Source organism: Chelonoidis abingdonii, chromosome 10 (genome assembly GCF_003597395.2).
Source record: "Chelonoidis abingdonii isolate Lonesome George chromosome 10, CheloAbing_2.0, whole genome shotgun sequence".
Lineage (NCBI taxonomy): Eukaryota > Metazoa > Chordata > Testudines > Testudinidae > Chelonoidis > Chelonoidis abingdonii.
The window spans coordinates 28,014,604-28,036,119 of record NC_133778.1 but is presented as its reverse complement, the minus strand read 5'-3'; the positions used below and the strand labels follow the sequence as shown (position 1 = coordinate 28,036,119).

The 21,516-nt window shown below is 41.2% G+C and overlaps 1 protein-coding gene across 8 annotated transcripts in view; it reads left to right on the top strand.

Annotated features, from left to right (window-relative positions):
* Window positions 1–1,178: 1,178 nt before the first annotated feature.
* The window catches only part of MFSD6 (major facilitator superfamily domain containing 6), a 47,605-nt gene continuing 27,267 nt past the window's right edge, over window positions 1,179–21,516 (top strand). For 5 of the 8 annotated variants that reach the window (XR_012656632.1, XM_075070048.1, XM_075070051.1 and 2 more), the window contains exons 1-2: window positions 13,706–13,734; window positions 13,847–15,425. Coding sequence is in view for 7 of the 8 variants with exons in the window: in XM_075070048.1 (XP_074926149.1) it covers window positions 13,906–15,425 (1,520 nt within the window). In the remaining variant the exon portion in view is untranslated. Of the gene's footprint in view, window positions 1,367–1,891; window positions 1,966–13,705; window positions 13,735–13,846; window positions 15,426–21,516 lie in introns of those variants that run through there. The other 3 variants (XM_032763310.2, XM_032763316.2, XM_075070047.1) reach the window with 3 other exon arrangements.

Below are 21,516 nucleotides of genomic sequence, written 5' to 3'. Positions count from 1 at the left end.
CCACAGGGCGTGTCAATAGGGGGTGATGAGGGGCAGATACCACAGGGGGTGTGGGTAGGAGGTGACGAGGGCGGAGACCACAGGGGGTGTCGGTACCAGATGATGAGGGCGGACACCACAGGGAGTGTGGGTAGAAGGTGATGGGGGTGGATACCACAGGGGTTTTGGTACCAGATGATGAGGGCGGAGACCATAGGGGGTGTCGGTAGGGGGTGATGAAGGGTGGAGACCACAGGGGTGTCGGTAGGGTCTGATGGGGGCAGACACCACAGGGGTGTCGGTACCAGATGATGAGGGTGGACATCACAGGAGGTGTGGGTAGGAGGTGATGGGGGCAGATACCACGGGGGGTGTCGGTACCAGATGATGAGGGCGGACACCACAGGGAGTGTGGGTAGAAGGTGATGGGGGTGGATACCACAGGGGTTTCGGTACCAGATCATGAGGGCGGAGACCATAGGGGGTGTCGGTAGGGGGTGATGAGGGCAGACACCACAGCAGTGTCGGTACCAGATGATGAGGGTGGACATCACAGGAGGTGTGGGTAGGAGGTGATGGGGGCAGATACCACAAGGAGTGTCAGTACCAGAGGATGAGGGTAGAGACCACAGGGGGTGTCGGTAGAGAGTGATGGGGTGATGAGGAGCGGATACCACGGGGGTGTTGGTACCAGATGATGAGGGCAGAGACCACAGGGGGTGTGGGTAGGGAGAGATGGGTGATGAGGAGCGGATACCAGAGGGGGTGTCGGTAGGGGGTGATGGGGCAGACACCACAGGGGTGTTGGTACCAGATGATGAGGGCGGACACCACAGGGGGTGTCGGCACCAGATGATGAGGGTGGACACTACAGGGGGTGTCGGTAGGAGGCGATAGGGGCGGATACCACAGGGGGTGTCGGTAGGGGGTGATGAAGGCTGAGATCCGGGGATTTCACCGATACCCCCGCGCCTGGGCGGACCGGGGCAGGCAGGGTAAGGGGCCCCCCCCGGGACGCGCCCTGCAGGCTGTTACCGGGGCTGATGTGCCCAGCTCGCTGCTCCTTGCCCCGGCCCACGCCGCGGGAGGGCGCTCCAAGCTGTGCCGGGGCTGCCCCCTGGCGTGCGGGATGGGGAGCGCCGGGAGGGAGGAGTCCTGGCTGGCTGGATCGGGCCCTTCCCTTCCCTTCCCTCCGCGCTGTAACTGCAGCCGGCACCTTGCAGCAGGCGCCGCTGGAGGTCGGGTCGGAGCCCCGCCGTGCTCGTGCGCAGAGGAGTTGGCGGCGGCGGCTGGGGATGGTGCGCGGCCCCCGTCCGCAGCACAGCGGCAGTGCGCTCCGGGAGCAGCAGCGAGAGTGAAGAGGCTGTGAGGGACCCCCCGCCACAAGGTGAGTCATTGGCCGTCGCCTCCACACGCACTCGGGGGAGAGAGGGAAATCTGCCCTGGCTTGGTGCCCCTCCCGCCTCAGCTGGCTGAGAACTGGAGGCTCTGGGCGGGGTGGGTCGGATTCCCGGGGGGCTGGCAGTGACTTGTGTCTGCTGTGACTGCACTGGTGCCGAGACTTGTGCCGGCAGCTGCTGTTGCTTTATTCCAGAGGACGTTTTATTTACGTGGGTTTAACCCCATCCCTTCCCCTCCCCGCCCCGGCTGGGGTGGACACGGGGCTTTACGTGCTGCCCGGTCTGGGGAAAGCAGCGCCGGCTCCACCATTGGTGCCACAGCAGCAGGGAGGTGAGACTGAGTAATCCGGTTCGTATTTGTTTTGTAATGTGGAAGCTGCTGCACCGCCCGGGCGTGGACTTCCGTAAACGTAACTGCACTGGCAAACAAAAGGCTCTGCCGAGCAGAGTGCCCAGGGCTGCGTGCGGAGGAGCCATCGCTCCCCCGACGTGCACCTGTCCGTCGGCATGAAAACCCCCTGCCCGGCCAGCCAGCTGTTGGTTTTTTACATCGACAGATGTCGTCTCTGCACCACTGCCAAGCTAGGTCCGTTTGAATGAGTGATACCCCAAGCTGAATGAATTACCGAGCAAAATGGAGTGAGATTTACATGTCTCTTTGGAGCATAGCGAAAAGCCTTTATCACAAGGAGGTGGCCTTTAAAATAACCAGATATGAGGGTGTGGCCCTTCAAATGGGTAAAACTGGAAGAAGGGGAGGAGCAGGCATAATTATTAGGACCAAATGTTTTTGCTGGCAGGCTTTTCTGTGGTACTGTGCCACTGTAGCATTTGAGTAGTACATCACAAGCGTTTGTGTATATATGTGTATATATAGCCTCTCAACACCCTGTGAGGTAGGGAGGTAAGGCGCTGAGAGAGAATAAGTGTCTTGCCCAAGGTCACTCAGGATGTCTGTGGCTGATCTAGCAATAGAACCCCCCTTTCCTGAGAACTAGTCCAGTGTCTTAAACTCCATTCCATTTCTCTTCTCTGAGGGCCACAATGATGGGATGACAGATTTTTGACATCAGGAAGAAGGGTCAGGGCTTTTGGATGGAAGGAACAGGGTTTGGAAATCAGGAGGAGTGATCTGGTATTTCCACGTAGGGATTGGGTAATTTGGGGGTTCAGTTGAAATGTTTTTCAGCGGTGTGTGTGCTATATGTGGGGATGAGGTGAGGCACAATTCTTCTTAATTGTGCAGGAGGATTTAGCAGTTATGGGGATTGCTTTGAGGGTGTTTCCCACTGTGATAATGGAGACTTGATTTGCTTCATTTTTCTGACCACACACCAACCAGTCTTCTAGTTTGCTTTTCCCGCATGTGGGGACCAGTCCAATTTTTTTTCTATCTAAAGTATTAAGAGGCTCATAATCATCTTACTAGCCAAGCTTCTCTTGCAGCTAGTGCAGCCCTCTCTTCTCCCTCCCCCCTCATAACCTGCAGTGTCTCCCCTCTACTTTGAAGACTGTCTATATCCTCCACCCCCATTTCTCCAAGTATTTGCTTCCTTCCCTTACACTGTAGTTGGGAGATGTTTAGGTATTTTCCTCAGGTTGAATCCTCTCTCATAGCACTTTCCTGGTATCTCTGAGATTTATTCGTCAAATATGTTTGATCTTTCTGATTGACAAACAAGTTTCTGTTTAACCAATTTTTCCAGGTCCATTATAAGAACATGAATGTTTCGGGTGGATGGGCACACATGCTGCTTTTTGAGGAAACTGGTCACATCCAATCTTTCCTCTTAGTTCGAATCTTTGGCATCTGCTTTGGTTAGACTATAACCTCCATCAGATGCTAGCCTCATTCTCTAGGAATTGTAGCAACTCAGTATTCAGTGTTGTGGGTGAGGCCTCACCACAGTCTGTGTAATTGAGTCATTCCATGCCAATTTAACCAGTGCTTCCCAGTTGAACGTCCAGGTTTTGATGGAGTGTACTGTGCTAATAGTTCACATTTCACTGGAGGAGCTGACCAAATACCAAGTTTCCTCTAAAACATCTAAAGAAGCATTGTCACTTTTTATCTTGTGCTGGCGGTGTCTACACATGACACCCTCAGGCAGATATTCAATTTTTGTATATTTAAAAAAAAATTAAGATCTTAGTGAACGAACCATGCTCTCAGTAGGAACTTTTTATTTACTGCTTTGTTCATACTCTTGCATGCTTCATTTATCAGCATATGTAGTATATGAGTTTACCTCCAAACCCAGCAGAAGTTAAATATTAATCTGTGAATATTGTTTGGTGCCATGTATAGAGTTTAAGACCTAGTTTTGTGTTAGCATCTTGTAAGATGTAGCTACTGGTAGTTTAAAATAAAAACTACATATTTAAAATCCATATGATTTTCACTTATCGGATTATAACCTATTAAAGATTGGTTCAGTCTTGGATTTTTGCTTAGCAAAAACCCTTCCATTCTCAGTTGGGCCAAAACAATACTCTTGCGTGAGTGAGTGGAGAAAATTTTAGCAGTAAAAAATCATATTATAGCTGAATAAACTATATTGTTGTTTGGCAAATATTTTTCTGCAGTACTTGGAAATAAAGATAAATAAATATTTTCTAATTAAGCAGATAGTGTAAATAAATTTGGTGTTCCAGAGGAGCTGATAAAGGTTGTCTCTTTTGGAAATACCAGCCTCTCCTGAACAGAGTTTAGTCAATACCAGGGGGTTCTCAAACTTGATTGTACAGCAACCCCTTTCTGACAACAAAAATTACTACATGACCCCAAGAGTGGGGACTGAAGCCTGAGCCCACCCAAGGCCCCGGGGTTGGGGAGCCCAAGCACAAAGTCTTCATCCTCATGGGGGTGACTCCTGTAACCTGAGCTCCACCACCCAGGGCTGAAGCCCTTGGACTTTGGCTTCAGCCCTGGGCCCCACTAAGTCTATCACCAGCTCTGGTGACCCCATTAAATGGGATCATGACCCACAGTTTGAGAACTGCTGGTCTATACATATAATAAATGCAGGGTCTGACTGCCCACTGTCTTGCATCGTCATTTACATGGGCAAAGTGAGTGTAAAATGTTACCAAACCAGAAGGGTAGCATTTACATCCACTTTGTTCAGGCATCAACAAATACACAAAGTGCTGGGCAGTAGAGAATTTATTGTTATTTCTTTGTTGTATTGCCTTAGTCCCCACAAAGGGATTAGAGGATTTGGACAGACAAATAACACAGAGCCAGCCCCTGACAATCACATTCTCTAAATACTAAACAGGTGAATCAACAGAGAGATGGAAAAGAGGGAGGATGAGGCAAGAGCAGAGACCTGGGTGTGTGCATAAATAAGTAGTCATAGACGTCTTGGAAGTTTCAGGTGGTCACCAGGTAATCAGTGGTAGTGAGTTGTAGGCACCACACCAAAGGACCTTTTAAAAATTGATTTAAAGGAGGATAAAGTGGTGGCTTTAGAAATTCTGATAGTACAGTACTGTGGGCCTGAGTCTGTACTCTATAGCAGTGTTTTGGAATGCAAACTGATGCCAAAGCAATCAAGTTCTGATGGGCATACTCCTAAAAGGTTATATGAAAGGTCCTGCACATCTGTTTTTGTTTGTAATATTAAAACAACAAAGCATAATACAGATATAGAGCACAATATTATGAAGACTTCAATTTGTAATTTTGTTAAAGGGGGTAGTCCCATTGTAGTCAACATGGCACTACTTGTTTGTCATTGCGGATTCAGCCTATTCTACTGGCGTTTCAGTCGCAAAATATCCAATGGCTTTAGTAGAAACACCATTTAGCCCATAATTCTGCATTTGTTGCTAATCTTTCATTCACCCATTCTTTGAAACAGATTGTCTTGTCAGGATGTTTGTGGAGGAAAGTTAGCTCTGTTACTTCTACAGCTCAACACTAGAAACAGAAACACCACTTCCAATGCCTTACGTAGGTTCATGTACTGTTTATTGGCTCTGATGGCTAGCAACGAATATTCAATAACTGTTAAGACAGAAGTAAACAACTTGTAAGCATTGACAAGGATGCATCTTCAGCTGTAGCACAGGGGTATTTCTAAATTAAAAAGTGATTAGCAAAATATTGAGTAAATTTTATGAAGTGTTATTTTAGAGGAATGAGTGCCTGAAGACTTGAAAATCTGCTAATAGAAAGTTTCTTGTGAAATTTCTCTTGTTTGTTTGCAAACCTGCTCTGCTTGCCAAGTTTAACAAAAATTTGAGAGGGTTAAATGGGAACTTGATGCCATATTGGTAAGTTTGACATGGAAAGCCTGACAGATAAACTCTCCTCTGATTTATCAACATCATGCAGACTGCAATCCAATCTGCTCTTTTTGCTATAGCTACATGTGGGTTTGAGGGCTTTAGTTAATGCTTCCTGTTTTGGATGCTCTCAATATATTAGTTTTCAGTGATATGTAAATATAATTGTGTACTTAACTCATCAAAGTTCTTCTGTAAGTGTCTACCCTGTGTGTATAATAAATTATGGCTTTTGCACTTAATATGCTTAGCCATTTGCACTTAATATGATTATTTTTTGAGGTTCTCTAACTTTATATTGCTTTTTGATTCTTAACTATGCTGAATTTCTTGTTAAAATCACATATTAATGCTATATATTTAAGTATTAGCAGTTCCCCCTAAGGTATCAAACCTAATCTCCTGTTGGTTTCTAGGTGGAATTTAAGGTGCTGGTTTTGGCTTATAAAGTCCTATGTTTATGTCTACACTGCAGTTAAACTCTCGTGGCTGGTAAATAGCCCAGCTGACATGGGCTAGCTGCAAGTATTTAATTGCAGTGTAGACATATCCCAAGTGGCCTGGGATCTGCCTTCCTGGGAGGTTGCTGCTGTGTCCCTGCTATACTGCTGCACTTGCTGCATGGAGGCACTTCAGTTGTGTACTCCTTGATTTAAATAAGATGGGGCTAATGATAGGACACTTTCTATGAAGGAGGGGCCTCAATTCTGGCATTCACTCCCCTATCAGATTTGTTGATTTCCGGGCACACTGCAAAGCACAGTGTTTTCTCAAACTTTTGTCAAGGGGGAGAATTCAGCTTTGATGTAATCGATCCTTTCCTTTGATTATAGGGATTGATTTGTAGTGCCAGGTCGAGCTGTCGGGAATAGATTGGCTCGTTGTATTTTCCAGTTCCTTCTATGATTGTGTTCTTTTAACTATGAGAATGCCTAGAGTCAGTGTGAATAAAGCACCTTTTATGAAATTAAAAATAAATAGAAATAAGTGTTTTAATGAGATACTTTAATGTGAAGAGAAACTAGTTTGCTTTGTGTGCAACCTTCTTTATATTACTTTGAGTCTAAAAGCCTGCTAGTCTCTGCTTAGCCTCTCCAAAAGATTCTGCCTGTTACAGACTTGTATATGTTGTATGTCACTATATGCAACAGAAAAACTAAATTGTCTGCAGACAGTGGGGTGCCTCAAAAAACATATATTTTCTATGATTTTTCTAGCTGCCTTAGGAACAGATCAGATTGTTTTTTCTCTTTTAAAGATTTTTATAAATTTATCTTCATTTGATTATCTAAAACTCATTCTTTAATGTTAAGTATTAAAATAATCTACATAAGATGTCTGGTTACAATATAGTGGGAAATATTGTGACAGCCAGCCAATTGAGTGTAACAAGTCACTGGGGTTTTCTCTTGAGGGTAATATCAGATATTAAAGCTAACACCAGACACCCACTTTATCTGTATTTGTTTCTCAGTGCAAAGGGTTGCCTCCCTTTTCTCCCTGCATTTAACAGTTATTGTGGGAGATGATTATTAAGGCTAGATGATCCTTGTGGTAAAATCAGGCACAAAAGGAGTAAAATGGTTATAGATTTGAATGGTTGAAATAAAACCTAAGTAAATACAGCAGAGGTGAAAGAATAGGTACACTGACTTATAACAGAAGAAATCATTTATTTTTCAAAGTTTTTCTTGCATATAACTGATTACTTATCCTTAACTAAAAAGAAACAATACACAGTCACAAAAGAGAGAAGAAGGATAGGCTTGTAGTTAAAAGGAAGCCAGTGTATATTTATGTAAGTAGTCTGAGAGGAAGGGTGGTCTCATAGACCAAGTCTATGCATCTATTCCTGGAACAGCCACAGACTTCCTGTGTGATTTTCGGCAGGTGGCTTCCTCTCTGCATCTGTAATATGGGAACAATAATATCTCATAACTGAGAGGGAGAGTTATGATCTTCATGTCAGGGAGGTGTTCAGATATTGGGGACCTACATACATAGTTCTTCCTTATGTCTGTGTGAGTGATTTGAGCACTTTAACTTCTGGGACGTTTGTTTATTTGCCCTGCATGTTGGGGGACAAGATCCCTCTTGGTGGTATCACACAGACGGATTTGTGCAGCATGATACACCTCACCTCTTGGCAAAAGGTTTATGAGGCTGTTCAAGATCTACCACAGGCAATCCTTTAATCACTACAACTAAATTGGAGCACACATGATCTTTTCTAGCAGGTACTCTTCAATTTAATCTTGTCACTTGGGTAAGTTGGTAAAAGGTGCCTTCAGAACTTATGTTCATGATTTCTATGATGAGGTCAGAAATCAGTGTTCAGTGGCCCATGGCTAAAACTCCACACTCCATCACCATGTTCTTCTAAGGCCTTGTGTCTTCACTGGAGTTTTTTTGGCTCCAGCTGAATGCCAGTTAACTCAAAATAGTGAAAACATTTGTAAGGGATCTAGTCTGGACATTCTCAGCACGTTTGTTCCTGGCTACAAACGTTTGTAGTTTGCCCAAGCTGTTCCTTAGAACTATAGTTCACACACTGTCCCTTAGGACTACAATCTTGTAGATATGGAAAATGTTTTTACAAGGCAGTAACGTTCGTAAAATTTCGATAGTGATGTTGTGGTTAAACTAACCTTGGAATGGGGAAGGTATAGTCTATTCCTCTCACTTCAAATTGTACATAACTTTAGAAATGTTTTTGCAGCTGCTTAGTTTGATTTCACTGTAGAGGTGCGCAATGGCCAAGATGTGTTACCTTTTTGTTATAAGTTGGAAAGCCGTTGTTGGAACCATTATAGGAAATTCCAAGGAACCTATGTTAGTTTGTTCATTTCCACTATCCCCCTTCCCCCCTTTAATTAACACCTCATCTTAAAAATTGACTCTCCTCAAAATCTGAAAAGTAATCCTGTGAAATTTCTGCTAATGCTGATACTGTGTCCTATTACTGAAGGGTATATAGTGCATTATTAATAGAATTCAATGAAATATATTTACTTTACTTTTGTTTTATGAAATATTTTTCTATAACATTTCACAAAATACAGTGAAAATACAGGTGTTTCTATCACATTAGACATACATAACAAATTTAAAAGAAAATGGATGCAATAGCAGATGTAAAAACATATGAGGAAAAGATCCAATAGCTTAATATTTTTAAACCCCAACAATAATAAGCAATTGTAATATATTAGTTATCCATAAACCTAATAAAATTAACATACTCAAGGAAATCTAAACCTGAAACCTATTGCAATTGGAAAGAAAACTGAAAATAAAAAGAGAAATTAAGAATCATGTTTGTTGTGTTTAAAAATCCCTTGTACGTTGCCACCCATGTATTTTTGGTGCTAAATCAGATAGTTTTGAATTCATATGCATAGGATTAGGAATACAATATGTTCGTTTTTGTTTTTAATCAAGATTATTCTGACTTCTCCACATCAGGGTGGCTTCTCTTGACCTAAGAAGGGCTGATGTCAAACTGCACAACATTTTGCCACGTGGTCTTGCCATGTAAGAGAGAACTTGTCTATAATTGAGAGAAACCAAACTCTGACACAATAACTCTTAGCAGCTAGAATTAGATGAGCATGTAGATACTTATACAGGTTCATAAGGTTAATTTGAGGGTAGAGAGTAAGGCCATGGTCCTTCAATTGATTCCTGTTAAAGTCAGCGGGGTTCCACACGTGTATGGGGTTTGCCCACTCACAAATTGCAGAACCAAGGCAGACCTAAGCGAAAAACTGAAAAATTCAATGGCAAATCTAACCTGGTAATCAGGATAATTTGTTTTGTCTGTTTTTCAACCAAAAATGAGCAATAATAGGAAAAAGTCCACTGTAAATGTGCGAAAGAACTTGTCTGAATGATTTGAGCGCTCTAATTAAATTGATTAGTAATAGTATTTAATGTACCAGATCTAATGTATAGTCCAAAAACTGGTTTTAAGAGTATCTTATGATATTAATGAATAAGAGCAAGAAAAATTATTTTAAAATTTGACAACAATCTGCATCGGTTAATTAGAAGTCAGTGTAAGCTTCTGCAGTTTGCAGTACGGCCAACTCCAAACATTTAAAAATCAAGATTCAGGCCCCCAAAATTATGACATTCAATTTTTTTAAGAATCGTGATTTTTTAAATCACTTTTTGTTCTTCTTTGTCTTCTGGTTTTAGAGCCTTTAGGGTTCTTGTTTTCAATCATGAGGGACAGAACCTTTTTTTGAAATGACAGAAGAGATTCTCAGGTAATATTATTCATCAGCTGGGGTTGGTGAGAAAAACACCAGGTATTGCAACATTCATAGTAAAATCCTGGAATTGGCAACACTGAACTTGTTTTAAAATGGCAAATTCTCACAGATGACTTTGTAATAAAAAATGCCTGCAGATAAAATCAACCACAGTGCTGGAGTCTAGAGAAAGGGAAGTGTTCCAGACTAAATTTTAGATTATATTACTGAGCCACTGCAGCTCATTCCACAAACATAAGAATGGCATACGGTGTCAAACCAATGCTTCACCTAGCTCAGTACCCTGTCTTCCAACAGCGGCCAATACCAGCTGCTTCAGAGGGAATGAACAGAGCAGTTCTCAAGTGATCCATCCCGTGTTGTCCAGTCTCAGCATCTGGCAGTCAGAGGCTTAGGGACACCTAGAACATGGGGTTGCACTCCTGACCATCTTGGCTAATAGCTGTTGGTGGCCCTATCCTCCATGAACTTAACCAATTCTTTTTTTGAACCCTGTTATACTTCTGGCGTTCACAACATCCCATGGCAATCAGTTCCACATGTTGAATATACTTTTGTGTGAAGAAGTATTTCCTTTTGTTTGTGTTAAACATGCTGCCTGTTAATTTCCTTGGGTGACCCCTGGTTTTTGTGTTATGTGAAGAAGTAAATAACATTTTCTTATTCACTTTCTCCACACCCCATCATATCTCTCCTTAGTCATCTCTTTTCCAAGCTGAAAAGTCCCAGTCGTCTTAATCTCTCTTCATATGGAAGCTGTTCCATACCTGTAATCATTTTTGTTGCCCTTCTCTGTACCATTTCTATTTTTAATATGTATACTCAAAGTATGGGCATGCCATGGATTTAGATAGTGGTTTTATATTTACTGTCTTCTTATCTGTTCCATTCCCAATGGTTCATAACATTCTTTTAGCTTTTTTGACTGCTGCTGCACATTGAGCAGATGTTTTCAGAGAACTACTCACAATGACTCAAAGATTTCTCTGTCGAGTGATAGCAGCTAATTTAGACACGGTCATTTTATATGTATAGTTGGGACTGTATTTTCCAATGTGTATTACTTTGCATTTATCAACATTTACTTTGATCTGCCATTTTGTTGCCCAGTCACACAGTTTTGTGAGGTTCCCTTTGTGACTCTTCACAGTCTACTTTGGACTTAACTATCTTGAGTAATTTTGTGACATCTGCAAATTTTGCCACCTCACAGTTTACCCCTTTTTCCAGATTTATGGCTGTGTTGAAAAAACACTGGTCCCAGTACAGACCCCTGGGGAACACCACGATTTACCTCTCACCATTCTGAAAACAGACCATTTATTCCTACCCTTTGTTTCCTATCTTTTAACCAGTTACTGATCCATGAGAGAACCTTCCCTCTTATCTGTGACATCTTACTTTGCTTAAAAGCCTTTGGTGAGGCACCTTGTCAAAGACTTTCTGAAAATACAAGTACATTATATCTACTGGGTCACCCATGTTTAATGAACCCCACAAATAATTCTAATAGATTGGCATGATTTCCCTTTACAGAAGTCATGTTGACTCTTCCCCAATAAATCGTGTTCATTTATGTGTCTGATAATTCTGTTCTTTACTATAGTTTCAACCAATTTACCTAGTACCGAAGTTAGGCTTACCAGCCTGTAATTGCCAGGATCGCCTCTTGAGCCTTTTTAAAAAATTGGCGGCATATTAGCTATCCTCTAGTCACTTGGTACAGAAGCTGATTTAAATGATGGGTTACATATCACATTTAGTAGTTCTGCTATTTCATATTTGTTTTTCTTCAGAACTCTTGGGTGAATACCATGTGATCCTGGTAACTTATTACTGTTTAATTTATCAACTTGTCCCAAAACTGCCTCTAATGACACTTCAATTTGGGACAGTTCCTCAGTTTTGTCACCTAAAAAGAATGGCTCAGGCATGGGAATCTCCCTTACATCCTCTTCAATGAAGACTGATGCAGATAATTCATTTAGCTTCTCCATAATGGCCTTGTCTTCCTTGAGTGCTCCTTTAGCACCTCAATCATTTGGTGGCCCCACTGATTTGTTTCGCAGGCTTCCTACTTCTGATGTACTTAAGTAAAAAAACGACACCTAATGCACATTGGTTTAATATGGAACAGAACTTAATAAACATCACTGAAATAGAATAATACCTGTGAATGCTATTAAAAGATTTCTTTCTGGCCTAAACTTACATCCCTTGTCAGTTATTGCCCTTAATGTTTGGGAGAAAATTCTGAACTGTAATCAGTTATTTAAAGGGATAATCTCTGCTTATCTTAATCAACAATGAGTTTGTAAGCAGGCAAAACTAAGCTTCCAATTTGATTCTAAAATATTAGAGATGGGAATCTTCTGAGGGCTTCTTGGGTTTTTGAGAATAGGAAGTTAAGTTCCTTACAGAATATTTAAAGGAATCACTGGAGAATCATGTGCTGTATTTCACAATTTAAATATTATGACATTAATAAATTTCAGTGGAATAGCTTATCAGCAATCCAAAAGAGCTTGAAACCACTATAATTAAAACTTAGTTCTTAAAAAATTCTACTTTGGAATGTAAGTTGATCCAGAGTGAAAAACAAAATTATATTGCTTCAGGCAAGAGAGTATCTATTAAATAATTAAGGTGAATTGTTTTATGGCATCTTTTGAGTTATCCAGAAACATGCACTGAAATATTTATTTAGAATGAAACATATTTACATTAAATAGTTTGTTAATCTAATATTTTTTTCCAGGTTACGCTTACAAATATTAATACTGCAAAATCTCAAATTTATGCAATATGTCTCCAGTCTGGTAGCCAAGAACTAATGGACTGCACTTCTGTGTGGGAGACCACTTTTTTGTTTCCAGTAAGGAAAATTACTAATGGCTAACTCTACTATTATTAATAATTATTATTGAGTATGAAAGATGCTCTCAGAACTAAAATCTAAATCCTAGTGGCTTTTAAAATTGGTTTTTAAATGAATTATTATTTGTAAAAAGGTACAGGACTGACCTTCCTGAAATCCACTGTTTCTCCACAGAATAAGTATGGGGCCTGCAGTGGCAATATGATTTCTTCTCAGTCCCTCTTGTATTTCTGAACTTGGATTGGAAGGGAAAAAAGATCAGTTTAGTCCCATGTCTGTTCACTCCTTGCCCCGTGCTACTGAGGCTTCCAACCTAATTGTGCGGATGATTTTTATGATGTAGGTACCTGTCCACTAGAAACTAGGGAGTCTTACTTTTCTTTTTCCCAGTGGTGCTGAGGAACCACAGTCCCACTGACTTCAGTTGAAGTTGTAGATGCTCAGCATTTCTGAAAATGGGACTCCAGTTGGAGATCAGATAATTTTGCATAGGCCTTCAGGTGGAATGGATGTGACTGGTGAAGAAAAGCTCCATATCTCATTACTTGTCACCTGAGTCACCTCATTCCCTGTCCTATGATTATTTAAGCAAAACTGTAAATACTGGAGTTAGATTCTTACAAAGCAGATGATTTGTAGGGGAAGATTTCCAAGGCACAAATTACAGTTAGTTGCTCAGCTCCTATTTGTGCCTTTCAAAATCTCTCCTGTAGTAAATGTATAGGATGGTTATTGAAAGAGCTACAGAACTGCTACTAGAAGATAAGTTGCTATAGTAGTGGCAGTGTCGGTCACTAAATCCACTTTTTCATGATTGCCAGTATTGTCTATCGTTATCAAAGTGAATTAACGGTTGAATACAGTGTTTTTCTTTCCTCAGATCCTGAGGTATTTATGGGCAAGGTATGTAAGTAATAAAAAGAGGCTCTTTCTTTTATTCCTCAGTGCCTGACCTTCCATGATTGCACCCTTCTTTCTGTGTTGTGCTTTAACTGTAGTCTATTTTATTTGCCCTACAGGATACCTGCAGTCATTGTGGAGGGTTGTTGTGTTGAGTATCGGATGCTTGTGGTGAGCTATGGCGGCTGATGATAAAGTTGCCATCTTAACTGATGATGAAGAAGAACAGAAGAGAAAGTATGTGCTTGCTGATCCTTTCAATGGAATTACCAAGGAGCAAGATCTCCAGCCCCAAAATGAAACCCCTTCAACTGAGACCACCACTGTCCCAGATGAGGAGCTAGACTGGTTAGAAAGGCACTGTGTCAAAATAAACAATGATCTTCTGATCTCAAAGGTCTTTTATTTTTTCTTTTATTCTGCATATGGCTCCCTTTACCCATTGCTTCCTGTGTATTATAAGCAGCTGGGCATGTCGCCTAGTCAGAGTGGACTTCTGGTGGGCATTAGGTACTTTATTGAGTTCTGCAGTGCTCCTTTCTGGGGAGTGGTGGCAGATCGCTTTAAAAAAGGGAAAGTTGTCCTTCTCTTTTCACTTTTATGTTGGATTTTATTTAACCTGGGGATTGGATTTGTTAGACCAGCTACCTTAAGATGTGTACCAAAGGTCCCTCCACCACCACATCCTTCCAATGCCAGCCACCTTTTAACATCGCTGCCGCAAAATGCCACCATTTCTTCTCTACTAACTACAGCTAGTGCTACGTTACAGAAGGGTCGTGGGAAACGGGACCTGTTAGCTAACAGTCCCCCAACTTTGGAATTGTTTCCATTTTCTGCTCAGACCAGAAATGGAGACCTTGCCTTGGATAACAACAATACAAATTTTATTTCAAAGAATACCACCACAAACCCAGGACTGCCAGGAAATATGACCCACCCTACATCACCACCTGTTGTCACCACGAAGCCAGTATCTTCTGACCACGTCATGCTGGTTTATGATCATCAAGAAGTAGAAGCGATCTTTCTACTTATTCTTTTGGTTGTCATTATAGGAGAGTTTTTCAGTGCCTCATCTGTTACCATTGTGGACACTGTGACTCTCCAATACCTTGGCAAACACAGGGATCGCTATGGCTTGCAGCGGATGTGGGGCTCTCTGGGCTGGGGACTGGCCATGCTGTCAGTGGGAATTGGTATAGACTATACCCGTATAGAAGTGATCATCGAAGGTCTGGGGTGTAAAGCTCCTGAGTACAAGAACTACAGAATTGTTTTCATAGTCTTTGGTGTACTGATGTCAATGGCGCTTATTGTGGCCACCCAGTTCAGATTCCATTATAACCACTACAAAGAAGATGAAAACAAGAGGAAGGAAGTAGAGATCCCACAAGTGGATGGAAATGCCTCCACTGAATCCTCTGATGACACCCCCAGCAGCATAAGCCAGTCTCAGTCATTCAGTTTTGGGGACCTGATAAAGCTCCTTTGCAGTATACAGTATGGATCTGTGCTGTTTGTGGCTTGGTTTATGGGGTTTGGGTATGGGTTTGTGTTCACCTTTCTCTACTGGCACTTGGAAGACTTGAATGGCACTACCACCCTCTTTGGAGTCTGTTCTGTCTTGAGCCACGTGTCTGAGCTGACTGCCTACTTCTTTAGCCACAAGTTGATTGAACTGATTGGTCACATCAGGTAAGCAAATGACAATAATCATTAAAGAACTGTGCACGTGTTAGTGGAGCTAAGTTTTAAAGAGTCTCCTCCTGTGAATCTGTTTTTGACTATATTTGTGCTACTTATAAATGAGACTTCTTTTAAGTTGTGCTCTTCCTGGCTGAGCTGGGCCAAGAATGGTTCTGCCTGGAACTGATACCCTCCCTCAGTCCTGCAGATAAGTGGGGTATTCAGGCTACCTCACTTATCTCTTAACTATTGGAGAGTACCGACGGTGAAGATGTCAGTATTTGCCAGCACCATCCCTAGAAGTATTTCTGGGAGTGGTATTGTGTTGGTGCTAGAACACCGTACATCCAGAAATAGTGTAGTCTCTCTGATACATCAGGCAAGGTAGGAGTCCAGTGCGATAGAAACAGAAGAGGTAAGATAAAGATCCCTATAGCATTTACCCAATATTTAAAAAAAAAAAAAATGCTAGAAACCAGTGAAAGATTACTATGATTTTTTTCTAGCAAGCCTTATTTTTAATGTGATCCTTTCCCACAATCTCTTTCAAATTCCTAATGTGACACAGTGAATCTGTAAGATATTCCAGTGCTATAACTTTATATTACAAAACTGTATATAAATACCTCGAATACATTCTCTAGAAAATGGAACTAGGTTACAATCTCTGAATTGCAGCACTCTGTTTTACTGTGGATTTAAACAGTGAGGCAACACTTCTCCAAAACCACTTTCGCCCCTTATTTTAAAGATCTCTGTCCTGACCTGCATATACTCAGATACATGACTGCCTCATGAAGTAAATGTTCATTTTAAACATGTATATAATACAACTTCTTCATAACACCCAAAATGTTTTCTCAGCACTTTAGTGATATTTGGCAGTTTAACCTTGAAAGGATTACTTTAAAGTGCATCCTCAATGATTCTGCTTCAAAACTCCAGATTTGTTTGAACAACAATCTATTCTGGGCTTGTTTATCTTGAAGTGTGTAATATTGTCACATCTCACGGTGGTCCCCTAAACAGAGGCAAATCATATTTTCACAGAACTGTATATGTAGTCTTGTTCCCATACCTTCTCCCAATACACCTGAGGATGTATTATCTAGATGTCAGTGCATTTTCAACCATATGGGTCATGCAGTTTTTTTTTTCCTGCATCCTGTCCTGTTTGTTTTCAGTGAGTTGATCCCTCTGTGGTGTTTCTCTTGACCTCAATCAAAGGGATGTTTCAGGTGATCTCTCAAGTTACTGTGCTTGGCACTTGAGATGTCAGATTTTATACCAAGTAGAGTCTTTAGGCTTTTAATTAATTTAGATCTATGATTTTAAGCAAACCCAATATAAATTTTTCTGTGCTGATCACAAGATGTTCTCTCCCTTCCCTTCACTTGTTTTTATTGGTGAAGCAGGAGTTGTCATATTTTCATCTTTTTCCATTTAAGCAGGTTGCATAATAAGGATAAATAGCTTTCAAAGCTTTAAATTTTACAAATAATTAGTTTGACAAAATTTACTGGCACTTGGCAGGCAAAGGAAAAAAGAAGAGTGTAATTTAATAGCAAAAGATGCTTTTCATTTTCAGCTCATAGACGATGCTGAAACCTTGAGATGGTCTCTACACCTGCAGCGTGAAAATGTCTTGTTTGGCATACTAAATTTTGTTTTCCTCCTCTCATACGAAGTGTATTGAATATTAGCTTTGTTATGTGACAGGCACTAGATGGATTGCAGTCTAAAAAGATATGTGTTTCTCCTCTGACATTTACCGTGTCTGCTGGAAAAAGAAACATAAATAATCTAGTGGAGTTCTGAGGCACTATGTTTTGACAAGAGGTGTGGGGCCAGATGTGTGAATGTAGTATATTCATTACTCTGGATCTAGATGCGTTTGGATGGAAAAGGGAAGTGGAAAGAGTGATCATGGAAGGGAAAGCTTTCTTTTTAAGTAAAAAATTAGATTTAAGGATTATGTATTTCTATGTACTGGAGGTTTTGGCAATGACATGGTCCAGGTAAGAGATACATATGTGGCACCTGATGTCACCAGAAAGTACCCCTTGATGGAGCTGAAGCTCTGAAATTTACATGTTATATTGACTATAAAGGTATATAAATGAACAAGAGATAATAATTAATCTTGTCTATTTGTGTGTATGCAATGTAATTGTGGAGATAATCTGGACCTGGGACTTACTCAAGTTAAATGCATCATTTTCTTTTAGGGTCACAGTGACATTGGGAAATGTATAATAATCATGGAAAGAACAGTCATTAGCAGATCATAGTCAAAATGGTTTTAAATCTGGGTATGATGCAATCAATGTTTGCTGAACAGGAGACTGCCAGTTTTGAAATATATCTCCTACATGCAAAATTCTTTGGAATCTACAGTTCCATAGCTACTGGCTGCCTAGAGTACCTTTAAACACTGCGTTTTTCATTAACAGTTGATGTTCGTACTCTTGATATCCGTAGGAGTTAGTTTATACAACACTAATTATAAAGCTCTGTAGTATAACATAACCCCCCCCCGACCCCGCCTTTACATTAATTCTTATGGGGAAATCGGATTCGCTTAACATTGTTTCACTTAGTCACATTTTTCAAGAACAAAACTACAACGTTGAGTGTACTGGACATCTGTATAATTTTTTAATGGCCCTAACCAGAATGTGAACAATTCTGGCATATACAGGGTTAAGTGTCTCCAGAAACTGTGCTGTAAGGTCTGGTATCATAGTGGTAGGGAAAGGATCCTCCCACTTCACACCCAGCCCTGAAGACTTCCTAGGTCTATTGTGAGAGAGATGACTATGACTTTTCTGTTATGGTGTGGAAAGGTTGCAGCAGAAGTTATTTTCCTTTAACCCTTACTACTAGCAAAGTAGTACACTGATATCTATGTATTCTTTCTCCCATTCTGAAGAATAGACTAGAATCATAGAATATCAAGGTTGGAAGGGACCTCAGGAGGTTATCTAGTCCAACCCCCTGCTCAAAGCAGGACCAATCCCCAGACAGATTTTTACCCCAGATCCCTAAATGGCCCCCTCAAGGATTGAACTCTCAATCCTGGGTTTAGCAGGCCAATGCTCAAACCACTGAGCTATCCCTCCTCCTAAAATATATATTTAGTGTGCATCTCTATGTGTAGACGCACACTAAACATTTCCCCTGTCATTCACGCTGCTGTGGCTCTTTTGGGTAATGTTGATCATTAATTCAGCTCCTTAACCCCTGAAGTTTGACTATCATTGGTTCAAGTCCAGAAGGATAAGGTTTAATATCCCCTCCAGCCATATTCTGCCCCCTATCCAGTTTGTGTCCCAGCCCCGACTGTGACCAACCACAACCCTAGAATATCAGGGTTGGAAAGGACCTCAGGGAATAGAAGCTCTTGCTGTAATTTTTCTGATAGCTTAGCACTAGTACCTTCACTATCCCTCCTGCCTGAGTTTTTGGAGACAGGCACAGGCTTGATTCTTGTAATCACAAGTTCTGACACAGATAAATAGGGGGAAAATGTATCGGCACTTTTCACATTAAGCTGCAGTTAGGTATATCTGGGAGCTAGCTGAGCAAACACTTGTCTCCTCTCAGCTACTCACACAACTGTCATCCACCAGTATCATGAAACTGCTGATTCCAGGTTCAGACCCCATGTGAGTGCTAAGTAGATCTGGGAGCGTAATTGATTTTTTGATGTGATGGAGGTTCCGTGAGAGGGATAGTTCAGTGGTTTGAGCACTGGCCTGCTAAACCCAGGGTTGTGAATTCAGTCCTTGAGGGCGCCACTTAGGGATCTGGGGCAAAATCAGTATTTGGTCCTGCTAGTGAAGGTAGGAGGCTGGATTCAATGACCTTTCAGGGTCCCTTCCAGTTCTATGAGATAGGTATATCTCCATATATTATATTAAAATAATTGATTTGGGTTGAACTGAATCTTGAAAAAATTCATTTGGCATTTGTTTCTGAGTTGGGATTCAAACCTGGGTTTCCTCTATCACAGGTGAGTGCCCAAACCACTGGGCTAAAGGCTACAAAAAAAGGGAGTGGTGGCATCACCATCTTCTCCAGCTGCCTCCTCCTCTGTGATTGGCCAAACTATTCGTGTGAAATTTGCATATAGTTGGGTCCACCAGAACTGCATTTTTCAGCTGAAAAATGTTACCCAACTCTAGATCTGAGACACACAGCAGGTTCACACATGACTGTACTAATAGTAAATTATGTTGTGAACATTTTGGAGATTACCATAGCGCTCTGTGCACAATTCAACGCCAGCAAAGTAGCTATAAGACTATACATGCAACCAGAAAGTTGTTAAAAGTGTTAATAGTATTTGTACTTCATATCTAGTGCCTTCCGCTTGTGTCTCCGGGTATCTCAAAGCGTTTTATAAAGGTGGGCAGTATTCCCCATTTTACAGGTGGAAAAAAGAGGTGTTTGGAAGTTAAATAACTTGCCCAGTACAACAGAACAAATCCATGTCAGAGCTAGGCTTAGCACTCAGGTGTCCTTATTCCAAGTCTCCTTCGTTAACCCTCACTACCATGCTATTTGTCACTCTCCCCCTTTCTCTTCAGCAAATTGAGGTTTTGTGACTTAATTGAGTGATTACTTAGGTTAAGAAGAAGCATATGAATGCATTTCCTTGGTATGCTCTCTGATGGAGAGGTATGTAGGTAGTGGTGGTGTGGGTATTTTCAGGATGTCTTGCTGAGAGTTCTGTGCTGTGTTGCACTGAAATTCTGCTTCCTTTTTTAAAAGAATGTATTAATTTTTTTCATAACGAATCAGACAATAGAAAGGTAAATGACTTACAGCTTTTATGTGTTTCCAAATTTCACTTGCTTCACAGGATCTCTAATGGAATTATGCAGTCTTACAATTTGTCAAACCTGCAAGAAAAGCCAATACAAAACCAGACAATAATACATAGACATAACATGTCAGGGTGGGGTTAACAGTAATAAGTAGGAGAAGATGTACATGAATAGGCAGAGGAGGGGGCAGGGAAAAACAGGTTAGGTGGAATGAAGGTATGGCATTCTTTGAACCATCTCAATATTTTCTATCCAGATGTTTCTAGAAAAGGAGTCCAAATTGAGATAATTGTTGTCTCTGGCAATGAGCACTTCTTTCTTTGGTTGCTAACTCAGACAGCTCTGAATACCACTGCTCTAGTCTGGGCATAAGCCTACTCTTCCAGTTGCTTCCTAGTTTTTATATGCTGCAACTTAGCTATTTTGTCTGCATGTCATATGGAGGGTAGGAATTTTAAAGCATCAGGGCCAGATTTTCAAAATAGCTCTCATTTAGACACCCAAATTAAGTGGACAGATTTTCAAAATTGTTTAGCACCCATTGTTCTCCTGGGGAACATTTGGGTGATGACTAGAGTTGGGCAAAAAATTTCATGTGTACAGTTTATTCACTGAAAAATGCAATTTTAGTTGACCAGAAACTATTAGTAAATTTGACAGAAATTTGCCAAATAGTTTTTGATCCCCATTTTTGCTCCTCAGGCCTTAGATGCCATTCACAAAATGGCAGGAGGAGGTGGTGGTGGTGTACTATAAATTGCCACTGTGAATGATAGTGAATAGTCATTGGGCCAGGGAAAGAGCATGAGAATGACTCTATAGACTGGTGATTAGGGTCCTCAGCTAGGATGTGGAAGGACCCAAGTCAAGTCCCTGCTCCACATCAGGCAGAGAGAGCAATTGAACGTGGGTCTCCCACATACCGGATGAGCGCCCTAACCACTGGACTAAAAGTTTTATAAGGAGGGCAGTGGCTCCTCCATGTATTTTTTGTAAATCTATCCCTTTACAGCTGCCCAAAATGGATTTTTTTTCCAGTTTGTTGAAATTTTTCAATTTTAGTTCAACCTGAACCTTTTTTTTATTTTTTCATAACTGTCAGTGAACAGAAAAATCAAATATTTGCCCAGCTCTGCTAAGCAGCTGTGTCCTAAGATATGAAAGATCATGGAAAGATGCAAACAAGCAGTTGCTCAGAGGTTATGATGAGGGCTCCCTAAGTACTTACTAGCTCCTAAATTCAATGGCTCAACCTTTCTAAAAATCAG